General features: G+C 40.2%; 1 protein-coding gene across 4 annotated transcripts in view; it reads right to left on the bottom strand.

Moving 5' to 3' along the window:
- Positions 1-14,281, bottom strand: part of TRAK1 (trafficking kinesin protein 1) — a 126,434-nt gene that overhangs the window by 56,397 nt on the left and 55,756 nt on the right. For all 4 annotated transcript variants that reach the window (XM_084215475.1, XM_084215473.1, XM_084215474.1 and 1 more), the window contains exon 3: positions 8,716-8,910. Coding sequence is in view for 3 of the 4 variants with exons in the window: in XM_084215473.1 (XP_084071599.1) it covers positions 8,716-8,910 (195 nt within the window). In the remaining variant the exon portion in view is untranslated. The remainder of the gene's footprint in view (positions 1-8,715; positions 8,911-14,281) is intronic.

Here is a 14,281-nt window from a genome sequence, read left to right as displayed (position 1 = left end):
TTCTGCATTCTGATGTTAAGAAATTCCAAATGAAAAAAAAAAAGAAAGAATCAGCAAAATCAGGACAGCAACAAATTTCTCCTTGCAAAAAATAAAAAAAGCTAATTTGTTCTTACTTTTTGCCCTCTCCATGAACCAATTCCCCCTCTTTTTTTTTTTTCCCCAAGCATCTAAGTTTCATAGCTGAAGACAGCAGGTTAGGCCAAATTTTCATTACTCTACTCCCAAAAATGCCGAAGGTCATCATCCAGATTAACTTCATGTTTGTGTTCAGTGTTTTTGAAATGCAAGAAAATACTTTTGCAGCCCCAAATAAAATCGTGTTTAAGCTATTAGAAGAGAACCTGTCTGAGGAACAGAGGGCATTAAATCATCAAACACAGCAATTCAAAAAGCATGTCTGAATATGTGCAGGTACAGATACCAAGTGGACTGACATCCATTTTGTTCATAATTTTGTTCACATAGTCTTCACCCATTTCTCTGCGTCTTTTAGGAAATGCTAATTCGTTGCAAACACCAGTAGAAGCACTGGGATAGATTGTGACTTAATATATCCCAGTAGATTAAGGTAGGAGGCCATATTGGGTCCAACCAGGGAAGTCTTTGGTGTCAGTCTAGCCAAAGACTCCAACCTCAAGAATAGCCATGAGCAGGGAATAGAAAACTGTCCAACATTTCCCACAACTGTCCTCCCAACCTCTAATTTCTTCATCTTCAGAGACAGTCTGAGACAGATACAGCTACTGCTACTTTTAGCAATTCTTGAATGACTTATCCTCTCTGTTCTTGAGCCCACATACATTTTTAGCATCTCATACATTCTCTTGCGAAGAGTTCCACACATCTACTGCTCAGATATACAAACCCCTCACCTTTTGCTTTGTAACTCATAGTTACTAACCTAATTTGATGCTTCTAGCTGTGGAAATCTGAACACTCAGTCCATCTCTCCCTTTCAATCACTCATGATTTTGCAGGTATCTATTAAGTTCACCCTCACTCATACCTCTTCCAGGTGGTTATTACTTATTCTACTCCCCAGTTGGTACCACTTTACTGTAACAGAAATAGGTAAGGCCTAATCAAGCTATGCAGAAGAAAATGCTTTGGTTTCTTGACCATATCAGTATTCAACCTTCCTGGTAAAAAAAAATTATCACTGCAGTAGCTTTGAATCTTACAGAGTTTCAGTTATGCATACACACAAGGAAAAAGCTGTACATGCTATTAAATGCAATTAAAGCTACACTGTTAAAATACTGCCAGAGAAAAAGAAAGGTTCCTATGGCAACATCAACTCAATTGCTCTGCATATAATCTATTTGTTCCACTTGTATTATTTTCGTCCAAAAGGTAATTTCAGTCTGGTTAATGTTATTAAATAAGCATTCAAAATAGAAAGAATTAACACTGGCTACCACCTTAAATTGCTGCAGGGACAATCTTCTTTTTTATTTGCTGACATTTTAAACAAAGGAAATCTTCAACATGCTAGAATTTTCTTCTCTCTGTCCTTCCCACACCACACACACTCCCTTTCAATGAGGCAGGATAAAAATAGTTCAATGTAGGGGTTTAGGGCTTGTTTGTTTGTTTTGTTGATATTTTTTTACAGATCTGATTGGAAGCATACTGGTGTAATTCAGAAAGGCATTACTTTTCTGTGGAGAAAATCACTTATGAGGCCAAACAATTTCAGAACTCCTCAAGAGACTTGAAAATATGGACTAAGTGTATTATCTCCCCAGCATGATGACAGAAACCCTGGGCAGATGGAATACTATATATCCAGGTATCCACTCCCAAGCATCTCTTCAATTACATGAGGAATTCTACTCTATAAAGCTGGAAGGGTTGTCAAGTTGAATGGGAATTTGTGACTAAGCTGACAAAGCAGCTGCACGCTTGCAGAACCTACTTTCAACTTTTGCAGCCCTACTTTTCCTTCCTACAGGGGTGTATCAGATACATTTTATAGTAAACTTATCAGATCAGTACATTTTTCAGGAGGACTGATTCTACAAACTTTGAACCTCTGTGTATTCCAATCTCCATATTGCAACACTACATTTGGTTGGGGTATTACTGTGTTACTCACCTAAAAGTTCACATACAATGGGGCTGAAAAAAGATTTAGGGTAATAAGTCTGTGATATAAGGAAGCTGCCCTTTCCTATTCCAAATCTAAATATAGTTATTCACATTTGTTTGGCATTCCCTTTTAGCTGTTCTATTTTTTAATGTTTACTTCTAACTAAACAAATTCCTCCCTTTATCTATTCTCCACAGCGCAAAGCATACAGATTGATAAAGAATTCTGGTAGCCGACTGTGAACAGCTAGTCTATGCATTCCTTAAGTTTGTGGTTACAAAGGGGTTTCACTAGCAAGAAAAGATGGCTTGAAAACCTCAAGAGCTTTCTCCTTCCTTTTTGCTGAAATAAATCCATGCTGTAGGTCAACATTAAACTGACGTGCCTAAATTACCCAGGTTATAAAAAGCACACAAACCCTTCCCTTTGTTTGAAGAGAATTTTTGACAAAGGTACTTTTATCTACCCCAGCAGCACACTCAAGACTGTAGTGCACTGCACTGCTGAGGTGCAAAGCAGCAGCAAGTCATCTCTGCTGACAAATAAAGTCTTAAAAGAATGTCATCACATGGCATGCCACTATAAATCCTGTGTTTGCATGCTTAGTCATTCTCAGCTTTTTTCTCCAAACCTTTTACAATTCTGTAAGGATGCTTTTTGAAACTGAACACTGAAGTCGGATGGAGTATTTCCAAGAAAGCTGCAATGGATTAACTCCCATTTGATTACCTCTGGGTCACATTTCTTCTCTTGGCTACAGGCTCAGGATGGTTCAGATAATTAAACACCATATCACATCATCATCTTCTACAGTCACCAGTACAGTCACCACCACTCAGGATAAAGTTGCCCATCCCATTAACATCGTCTGGAGTCTTTTTTTAACAGAGCAGTAGCTGTACAGGCCACCACTATGTAATGCATATTAATCATAGTCAAGCTTTGCCACAATACATACTTTGCAAACTGACAAAACAAGCATATTTAAAAGCCCAACTGATTTTCAAGGATGGGCTGTCACACTTATTTCTAAACTGGAATCATTTACTGAAGTGAAGAGTTACTGGTGTTTTTACCTTCTAAAAGAACACTGAATAGGAGTCATCCTGTAACTACACATTTATTAAGGACAAACAACTCTGCAACTTACAACAGTGATCTCTTCCAGTGTAGTCTTTTACTTAGCAAGAAGTCTTGCTTTACGTGGAAAGAGTAGAACCCAGAGTAAAATCCAGAGCACTGAGGGCATTGTTACCAGCGGCTTTCAGAATTGGTATTTAGAAAAATGGGTGCTTCAGATTTGATTGACTCTTCTTCATCAGACCAGAATGACTATCCAGGGCTTCAAAATAGTACAAGTGTTTCCTCCAGATGGGACAGAGCTTGTGGCTTCACACCCTAAGGGCACACTGACCTCACCTGATACAAGGAATAGACTCTTCTAATGCAGCAGAGAGTCAAACTGCTTTCTCACTGAAACAAAATTATTTAACATGAGACGGGGCAGTCAGATCAAATTAAAGTACTTAATGACAAAAAGCTATTTTCCACATGAAAGGATTATTTCTCCCTTCCCCCAGACAATTACTGAAGAGCACTATTTTTGCATTTGTATGAAATCAAAACTGATGTCTTCAGCAACCTTCCTGCAAAACCAGCTGTGTAGTTCAATTGAGGTATCACTGAGCACACTTAAACACTGTAAGACCATAATAGCCAGACATAAGAGCCAGACATTTAAGAGAATCCACTCCTATCAACAATTCAGAAAATCAAGAATAAAGGTTTAAAGAAACAAAATTTGCAAACTGTTCACCAGCTGAAAATAATGTACATTACAATCTCCTCCTTTTTTTTGTTATATTTTTCATGGGGACAGCAAAAACATTTGTAAAATGAGGTTGAGCTTAATGCCATGCTCAATTGGCTAGACAAAAATATTACAGCTGCATGGTTATGACCTATTTTTCTAACAAGGCAAAAAACCCACTGAGAGACATGATTACAGCTTCCTGGGAGAGGAAAGGAATGCATTACACTGAAGGAATATAAAATAAGGGAGACCAGAACGGGACCAAGCACTCCAGGCATGGCCTGGTCAGTGTCAAGTACAACTCCCTCAAACTGCTGTCACACTCTTCCTAATACAGCTCAGGATACCATCAGTCTGCTTTTCAGCAGAGGCATATTTCTGGCTCATGTCCACCTTGGTGTCCACCAGGACGCCCCAGGTCCTTTTCTGCAAGGTTGCATTCCAACAGCTGGACCCCAGCATCTACTAGTGCATGGGGTTGTTCTCCCAGCTGCAGGACTTTGCACTTCCCTCTGCTGAACAGCACAAGGCTGCTCTAGACTCATGGCTCCAACCTGTCAAGGTCCCGCTGAATGGGAGAACAATACTTTGGTGTCTCAGCCACGCCTAGATCCCACCTATGTCTCATCCTCCCTGATGCTGCACAGCCTGCTGACTTCCTCTCAACTTCTCTACCTGGTGACAGCTCTTCCACAGCAGCACACCTCCTGCATGAAAGGAAGCCACCTCTCTCTACCTGAGGGGAGGGAGCAGCTCTGGGCACTTCCAGCAACCTGACTGTGGCAGTCCCAATTGGCCTTCCCAGTCTGAAGCTCTGTCTGGGCTCAAGTCTCTGCTCTGAGAGACAGGTACTCCAAAACCTGGAGAATGCACCCTTTGGCACACTACGACCACATCTCAATACTTAGGTTATTCTGAACTCAGATGAAGATCCCTTCTTTGCACCTTTCCAGAGAAACTACTACATCTCTTGGCTGTATCTGACCATCCCTAGTGAGCAGCAGCTCCAAAGAAGGTGAGGGATACCCTTGGGTTAAGAGCAGCTGACAGCTTCTCAGAAGCTGCTAGGACTTCCTGAGGCCCACATGCCTGTGGCTCACCTTACCTTACCTTACACGCAGCAGTGGGCACCCTGCTTCTCAGAGAGTTCCCAGATGGGCCCTCCCTAAGTTGCCAAGGAAAAACTCAGACTCTGTGCCTGCTCACTGCCTCTGGTAGCTGTGATCACAGAGAGCTGTGCTCTACGCCTGGCTCTCACACAGACCTCCCCACAGCCCCCAGCTAAAAGTGAGCTTGACTGCACCTAATCTGGGGGTAGGGAGATGGAATGTCATTTTGGTGTATCATACTTTCATTTAGGCTTACTTAAAATACACTCTGCTTCAACAAGACTGGTCAGATGACATTGAATTTATGTGATTATGCTTTAGGATAAGATCAGTTTTATTTTATTCATTTGGCAAAAACTGGCTCAGCCTTCCATCTGAAGGAAATAATAACAAAGATGTGCTTTGGTGTTCCAGAATGTAAAAGAACAGTTGCAGGCCTAATACTATTCAGTTCCTCCCAATTGTCTTCTTACCCAATGGAAAACTAAATTTTAAGAACTAATTCTTTACATCACCTATCCTGTGTTATGGCTTAAATCCCCACAAAAAGCACTGAATAAATTAAAATGCTTGGACTGTTCATTTTTCTAGCAGTATCTTAAAAAGCTGATTAAAAATGAGAGCTAAGTAGCCTTATGTCCACCCTCTTGTCTTACATGGCCCAGAAGATTCTTACTGATTCTGAGCCCTTCTGATTGTGAATTGGACTGAGGATCTCAAAAAAGCCACAGGAAGGCAGAAAAATCTTCTCTAACAAGCCACAACAGTATGCCTAAGGGTTGTTGCTGATTCTTCTGCTATATGGATCAACACAGTGTGAAACTTACACATTTCCACCAACAGCTTATAGCCACCATCAATCTCAACACGCAAACTGCAAGGAAATTTCCATAAGTCATTGAAAAATAAAACTTTCAAAGAAACAAGCTACAGTAGTTGCGGACATCCTCATCAAGGTTTATGAAACAAACTAAACAGGTGAAAGACAAGTAGCTTAATTGCAGCACTGAAAAATGTGCAAGCAGTCACACCCTGGAACACTCTCTAAAGTGGTGGTGGCAATTCACCTGGAACGCTCTCCAAACTGGTGGTGGGAATTCACAGAACATTTCTGCCAACTTACTTAAAATAGTTTCTTTACTTTCATAGTTTATTGTGCCATAAACCAATGTTTGCAATCAACGCAATAATTTCGAAACATGCAAATTTATTATGTTCTTGCACTTTCATGTATAGATGGAGCCTGTGACTTGTTCAGAGTAACTGAACAAGGATAGTCAGATGTCAGTTGCCATGGTATCAGTCTAAGGCTAGACCTGAATTTGCTTAAACTTCCTGAACTATCGAGACACAAGTGTCTGTCTGTAAGAAGAAATACACATTTCTTTATCGAAAATCTCTTTGATTGCTTCCTCTTTTTAAGCAGTTACTTCCCAATAAAAGCAGAAAATATACACTGTAGCAGGAATTATATTCAGTTGTTTTTTTTCATTCAAGATGGTTGATTGGAAGAAATCTACAACCACAGCAACATGGTAGAGTTGCAGTCATTATGCTTGAAAGCTAAAAGCTAGATAAAATTGTTAAGTATTCACAGTATCAGGCAGCTATGCTATCCAATTTCTCTGCTGTTCACAACTTCCTTTTCAGAGAGTAATAGAAGGATTTGGGTTGGAAGGGACCTTTAGAAGTCACCTAGTCCCAAACATCTTGCCATAGGTGTCATAGGGAATCTTCAACTAGACTGGGTTGCTCAAAGCCTCATTCAACCTCACCTTGATAATTTCTAGGGATGGGACATCCACAATTTCTTTGGCCAAGCTGTTCCAGTGCCTCACCACCCTCACAGTAAAGAATTTCTTCCATATAAGTAATTTAAACTGACACTCTATCAGTTTAAAGTCATCATCCCTTGTCCTATCACTACAGGGCTTCCTTAAAAGTCCCTCTCTCGCTTTCCTGTATTCCCCTTTAGGTACTGAAAGTACTGAAGTCTCCCCAAAGCCTTCTCTTCTCCAGGCTGAACAACTCCAATTCTGTTAGCCTGTCTTCAGAGCAGAGGTGCTCCAGCCCTCTGATCATCTTCATGTCCCTCTGAACTCACTCCAACAGGTCCATGTCCTTACATTGGAGGCCCCAGAGCTGGACACATACTCCAGGTGGGAGTCTCACAAGGACAGAGCAGATGGGAAGAATCACCACCCTTGACCTTGACCTCCCTGGACCTTCTTTCTATGCAGCCCAGGATACATTTGTCTTTCTTGGCTACAAGTGTACATTTCTGGATCAGGTTGAGCTGTCAACCAACACTCCCAAGTCCTCTCCTCAGGGCTGTTCTCAATTTATCCTCTGCACATGTTGTATTTTATATCCATCCCCAGCAGTCACACACCTCCCATCATCTCAGCTGGTAGAAGGACGCTGCCATGGGGATTTTTTAATTCCTTGTCCCACTAGCAAAACATTTTCCCATGGTTATTGCAACAGTCCACCCACACAGACAATTTTACTCGTGAGACAGGCCTAATCTGGTTACTAAAGACCTTGGAAACATTACATTTCAAAATATTTATTTAAGCCAGCTTCTGCCATCACTGCAACAGCACTAATAGGCTGCTGCAAAACCGGCAGTAGTACACTTGATTCCACAGATCAGCTTCAGCTTGTCTCCCCACCCTTCCCACTATTTTTGTGTGACTGGGGGTAGGTGGAAAGCATATGTAAGGTTTTTACTAAAATACTTCAAGCCCTTAATTGAAGCATGAACATCAGAAACTCAGTTCTTCATATTATTCATGCTTTTCTTTACCAGCTGTGCCCCTTACAAAGAGATTGTTCAGTTGCTTCAAAATGCAACGAAGCCTAGGTTTGTGCTGAGCCCTGTAACTCACCTCTCCTGAAGCTCTACAGTTCCAAAGTAAGTCAACCTAATCTACCTACTACTATAACCCATGCAAATCCACTGCTGCTGCTTTACCATAGCAGTCATGGAGATGAATCACAGAAGTCTTCTCTAATTGCACATTTAAGTCAATATCCACAGTGTAAGAAACCAGAGGCATGAATCCATTCACCATGATAAAGTATCTACAGGCTCAAACAAAGGAATGAATAACAACAAAGGTCACAACTGTACTCATGTTCCCTCTAGGCACAAATATTTTTTTGTCTGATAGCATGAATATGAACAGAAGAAAGAGTGAAGGGACAAACCATCTCTACCAAATGGTCAGAGTTTGGTTCTTCACAAGGCTTTTCTAGAAGCTTAAGTGGCAGCAAAATGATTTCATGTCATTCTGTGATGCTGGCACATAATGCCACCAGACAACAGTGCGACGTGCCAGAGAACACAGTCAAAAAAGTGGATATGGAAAGAGGTCTAAGCTTTCTAAACTGCATAGATACAGAAACTTCAGTCTTTTTGACAGAGATCACAAGCAAAAAGAAGTATTTCAGTTTCCCCAGTATTTGATAATGTGGGAAGGTGCATGCACAAATCACAAATGCAATGACTGTTCTTGATTAAATGTTCCCTTTGTTTTCTGTCTACCACAATTTTGGAGACTAAAGCAGTAAATCACAAACAGTTCTCTTGCTCTCCATGGTTTTCAAAGAATTGCACAGATACTTCAAAGAAGGTAACAAAAATAGCACTATTTTATTTGTCTCTCAGTACAATTTCTGAGTTTTTGACTTACGGAAGTATTTCAAGGTCTCTTCTATTTGCTCAGTTGTTAAGTCAATATTCGCATCAGGGGAGATGAGAGGTGTGTGAAGCCAGTCGTCGTGGTCATAACCGTAGATTGTATCTGCTCTTAACTTATAATGAGGCAGCTGCTCTTCCAGGAGACTGATGATTTCAACTTCAGGAAGATTGGTACTATTGCACACATCTGTTAAGGGAAAGGGAACAATCTCTATTAGTTACCTTGAGTACTATACATACAACCTTTCAAAAACTTCAGTTTGTTTTGACATCAACAAGATTTTGCTGCATGTAACGAAGAGCTCAATACTAATAAGTTTAGAAGATATCCCTGGCACAAATGATCCCAAAATATTGTATTTACTAGTAATACAAAGGCATGCTCTCTTAGTGACAAAAAGCCTCACCTCTAGAAGCAGAGACATTTATTGAAGACTAAATGGGCTAGGGTGGGGAATAGGGAGCTGGTTTCAACTGGAGTATGAAGAAAGCATTAGTGCACAGAGGAATGTACATTTTTGATGTTCTACTTCACAGATCATTTTTTGCTTGCAAGCCTTACATATCTCCTTAACTTGATCTTGGACTACAATTTAGTACCACTTTATTTTTTTGCCTTTGCTGCTGGCAGATTTTTCTCAAGAAACAGAAATCCAGGACTGCAATAGCAAGCACTATCACAGTTCACACCTAAGACATACTGGTAAAGATGATTACAGGAACTTCCAGGGCACCTTTTGACACTATCTTGACTTACATTCTGTGCTGCAGCCCCTCATGCTCACAAACATATCGAGTTTGCACACAGCTCTAAAAATGGATACCAACAACAACTGCAAAAACGTTACAAATTAAATTAGAGCTTTAAATTTAGGCCAAGAGGTAGATGAGAAGTTTTAACACAAAAAAACCCAGTTCACAGTAGAAAGTTTTTTACCTTGAGGAGGGTCAAACAGGACGACAGGTAGACTAGAAGTAAACAATGTCATAAGCATTTTTTAAAAGACCTGCCTTTAGTAGCAGTCAGAATAGATTACCTCCTGAGGCACCTTCTAACCTATATCATATTATAATGAAGAATTCTGAGAGTGTGTCAATACCCAAAACAGTCACGATAGTTCTAAATATATAAGTTAAATTATCATATACCATTAAATGCAATGTCACACTAAATATTTTTTAAGAAACTGACCAACCCATAGTATGTTTTCAGTAAATATTTACTGCATCAATCTGCACATTTTCCATTTCCACACCAGTACGAAGAGAAAACACCACCGTCTAGCACACCCCCTACCCCCACACACAACGTAAGGAAGAGCTATCTACGCCTTTTTTGGAAGAGCAATACACCAGAGCTCCCACTTTAACCAGTGTCATAGCTCTTGCAACTCTTGCTGAGACTCACTCCAGCGTAAACAGCAAGCATTGTCAAGACCCTGAGTGCTCCCATGTACCTTTACACTGCCATGACCAGGCTCATCATGGTCCCCAGCCAGCACATTTTGCCAGGAGCCCTGTTTACACAGCAGCCCCTGGTCCTGCTCTGTGCGGTGCTGTGAGCAGCCTGTGCCCAGCTCTGCTCCCTGCTGACACTGACTCATGGTCCAGGCTTCCTGGATTGCTGGTGTTTGTCTGATGATCGACCCCTGGAGAGTCAATTTGAACCCTTGCTGCCAGCACCTTTGTTCTGCTTGGGAACAAAGGGACTGGGCTGTGCCAACAAGGATTGTGCCCTTCCCATCCTGTCAGCTGCCTATAAGGCAGCCCTGCTCTTGCTGCTTCCTGACAAGGGCACCAATTTTTGTAAGAGAAACTTGTTCTTGCTGGATTGAGGTAGATCTGCAATTCCACCATAACATAGTGGAGCTCCCCTCTGCTAAAGAAGGGGGGGAAGGAGAGAATGGGCAAGTAGCACATACTTCTCTATATATCATTAATTATCTGTTTTTCACCTTTCTAAGCCAGAAATGACATTGCCAAAAGCATCCCAAGCACTAAAAATTGCAAGAACATTACTGTTCTATCAGACAACAGGGGAGAGAATACCAAGATGAACTCATACTGTCAATCTCCTGCCTACATACTTCACAAAACCTTGATAACTAGAACTATAATCCACTTGGGAAAGTTGCATTGTGCTTTATGGTTCAAGGAGTCTGCTATAACCTATCAGGAGCTATTCTCCTCTGCCTTCATCCACACTGTTCTGCTACCTGTTTTGCATAGGTGAATGTCTTCCAAGCCTCCCTGCAGTTGATGCCCACATGTGCGTCTGTTTTTATAGAGCTCTGTGCAATGTGAGAATCAGCCTGCACACATCATTTTAAGAGGTCCTTGCAACCTTCTCAGAGGGATTACTGGCTTACACAGAGAAACAAGATCTGCTCCCCATGCTTTGAAAGATGACAGCCAGCCTGTACCTACCAACTTTCTTTTCCCCTGGCTTTTTAATGGCTGACAGCATCATCTCAGTGCCTGCAACCATCTGAGTGCAAAAAGACAGCTGCTGACATCCACTAGACAATCAAAAACCTTTCTGTATACATGTACATAAAAGAATTGTCTTTTATACATCTACCTTTGGACTACCTAATTGCTCTCAATCTCAAGAAAATAGAGTTAATTCGTTAATTGGGGTTGTTTTGAAGGAGTTTTCCTGGCTGAAATGTTAGTTTTTCTCTTCAGAAAAATGCAAGAATCTACACAGCCCAAGATGATGGTCTTGGGAACAAAGAAATAACAACTTTGAAAAATTCAAACCTTTAGTGTCTTTTTTATTAGGATTCCAAAATAAACAGACTTTATAGATGAGAAAGTTTCAGTTGTACAGATAAGTACACTGACTTGTTTTATCCCAAAAACTAGTAAAAAATGAACTCAAAGGAAGTGACCAATAAAATGTGAGGAGTCAAAAAAAAAAACCTCATTCATGCACACACAGAAAAAGAAATGGAAAAGAAATCCACTAGAATGTGAAGGCCAGGCAGTAAAGAAGTAAGACTTATCGTGGAAAACAAGTCAACCAAGAAAATTCTTCTACTCTACCATATAATAAATCCTGAGTGTTTCTAAGCAATACAAAAGGCCTAATAACTGGAAAAGATGTTAATGAGTAATTGGCAAGGCAAATTTTATGACGCTGTTCTGATGCTATTGTCATTAACTTCCACTGCAAGTTTAAAATCTGTGTACCAGCAGGAAATATGAGCAGGCTCTGATGCAATTGCCTATTTAGTAAAACAGGACACCATAATTACACTTGTTCATGACTAGACATTAGTTCACCACTTAAATCACGGCAATATTCTCAGTGCTACACTTATCCAATCTCTCCCCCGTTCACTTTTCCTCCCCTCCCTTTTCTGAGATGCACACATTTGTTATGAGAAGATATGCAGATTAACACCATCCCCCATCCTCAAACACCAGGTATATTTTTAAAAGACCCTGATTCTGTTTCCAGAGGGGTTTTTAAATTATTTCTGATTAGAACTGCAAAGATAAACAGTTAAGTAACTGCTCTACTAAGAACACCCAAGAAGACATCTGTGACTGTGATTTATTGATTAAGTTACCTGATATCCAACAGATATAAAAGCACTTCCTCTTCTCCTAGGTGGTACTTCCATTTTATTGAGAAAAATGTAACACCTTACACTTGAAACAATTAACTGATAATTAATTTTAAAATGTTACAACAAAATTTAGAGGAACTATTTCCTTTTGAGTTGCTGTTATGGATTCTGGGGTTTGTAATCCAAGCAATTTTCAACTTTCAGGTATTTGGAAAACACATTTGGCAAACAAATTTCTGCAAGCAGATCAAAACCAACTTAAATAGTTAATAAGTTATGAACTCATGATTCTTAGTAAAATATGGATCATTCCAGGTTCTGCTTATGCCCTTGCAACTCTGTGGCTTTCAGAACTTCATAGAACTAATTAAATATTTTAAAAATTAATAAATCTCACTCTTTTTCAAACTATTTTTGAGAGTAACATGTTCTTTAGTTTCTTCTTAGCTTAAATGTATGAACACCCCACCTCACTTGTTTTGTTGCAAATATGTATTTCTCCATGCTCTGTTCCTCAGGAAATGAAGAAGGTGCTCAGTCTGCTTTGCAGTAATTTTTGACAACATTCCTCCTCATTCACTGTTTTCTAAATGAGATTTAAACAAATGTTTCCAAAGACTTTTGTCCTGGTTAATTTCTTGTTACAGTTTCTAATCTTCTCTTTCCAAAAAGAAGATGCAAAACAGGCAGAACACTCCAGCTGACCTCTCTTCTGCATATTTCTTCCCATGTCAGTATCCCTTGGGTAGTTATTAATGGATTACCTACTAGCACATTTCATATCTTTCCATAAATTGGCATTGACTGGCTGATGTGTCTCTCCTATTCTCAACATACTAAACCCCTCTACTCCATGCCTCTCAAGACAGCCACTCAAGTTGCACTGGTTACTTCAGCTTGCTTATATTTCCTTCAAGGAAATTTTATTATGCCTGCTGATGTAGGTACCTTTGACTATTTCATCAGTTCTCTTTATTCTAGGCACATCTCTGTCCATACAAAATGCTCAAGATAGAGTAAACTAACTCTTCACTGTGGAGACTGAAGTGAGGGTGGGAGGATGGCCTCTTCCTTCCCCCACTTTTTTTTTTTAATTTTTCACATGCAGAGAAAGAAAGAATTTGCAGGACAACCATGTTCATGTGAGGATAAGAGTACACTTGGTTATTTTCAGATGCACACTTCCATCTCTCCTCTGCTGACAAGTGAGCAAGGAGCTGATCAGAGAGAAAATGAGTGAAAAGTCTAAAACAATGGGAGCTGACTGTATGGAGACAGCACAACTCCTCTGTACATAACAACACAGAAATCACAAGGCATTGTGTAGGGCAGTCACCCACTGTCCTGCATCCTGCACTCATACACTAGGTCACGTCCCATGAAGAGTTCCATATGTACTTAGCTGTCAGTGTTACTTGGATGGGTGGAACTATGCCAGCATCTCACAAACAAGCAATTCAGCCTCAGCCAAACTAACTTCAACTCCAGCTAAGATGAACATGAACCACAGCTTTGAAAATCTCTTTCCTATTAAGATGGTCACCTAAAAGCATCTCATCTATCAAACTCTATTGCCTACCAGGCTTTTGGGTTTCATCTGTTTATGGCTATAGATGTATCTTACTGCAGGAAAGAAAAGCCTAGCTTGACTGATAAAGAAGGAGCATGTGCTCAATTTCAGGATGAACTTCACATTAGTACTAAAGATAAATTCAGAGAATGAACCTAGAACAATGAGAAGGGACAAAGGCATGGGGAGTGTGGTGGCCAACAAAGAACACCCCAAAACATAGAGAAAACATGCAGAGAAAAGGAACTATACAAACATCAGAGCCTGGTGTCTGCAGGAGCCTTTACAAACACTATACAAACAGCTTATCAGTACAGTCCTCACAGAGAACACAAAAGATACAGTTCCTGCCTGTCTGCGTTCTGGTTCAAACCATCCCTGATCTTCATGGTTTACTGCTTTGCTTGTGA

The sequence above is a fragment of the Fringilla coelebs genome (genome assembly GCF_963513975.1).
Source record: "Fringilla coelebs genome assembly, chromosome: 1".
NCBI classification, from domain to species: domain Eukaryota; kingdom Metazoa; phylum Chordata; class Aves; order Passeriformes; family Fringillidae; genus Fringilla; species Fringilla coelebs.
Note: the sequence above shows the minus strand (reverse complement) of the source record. Positions and strands in the feature narration are given on the sequence as shown.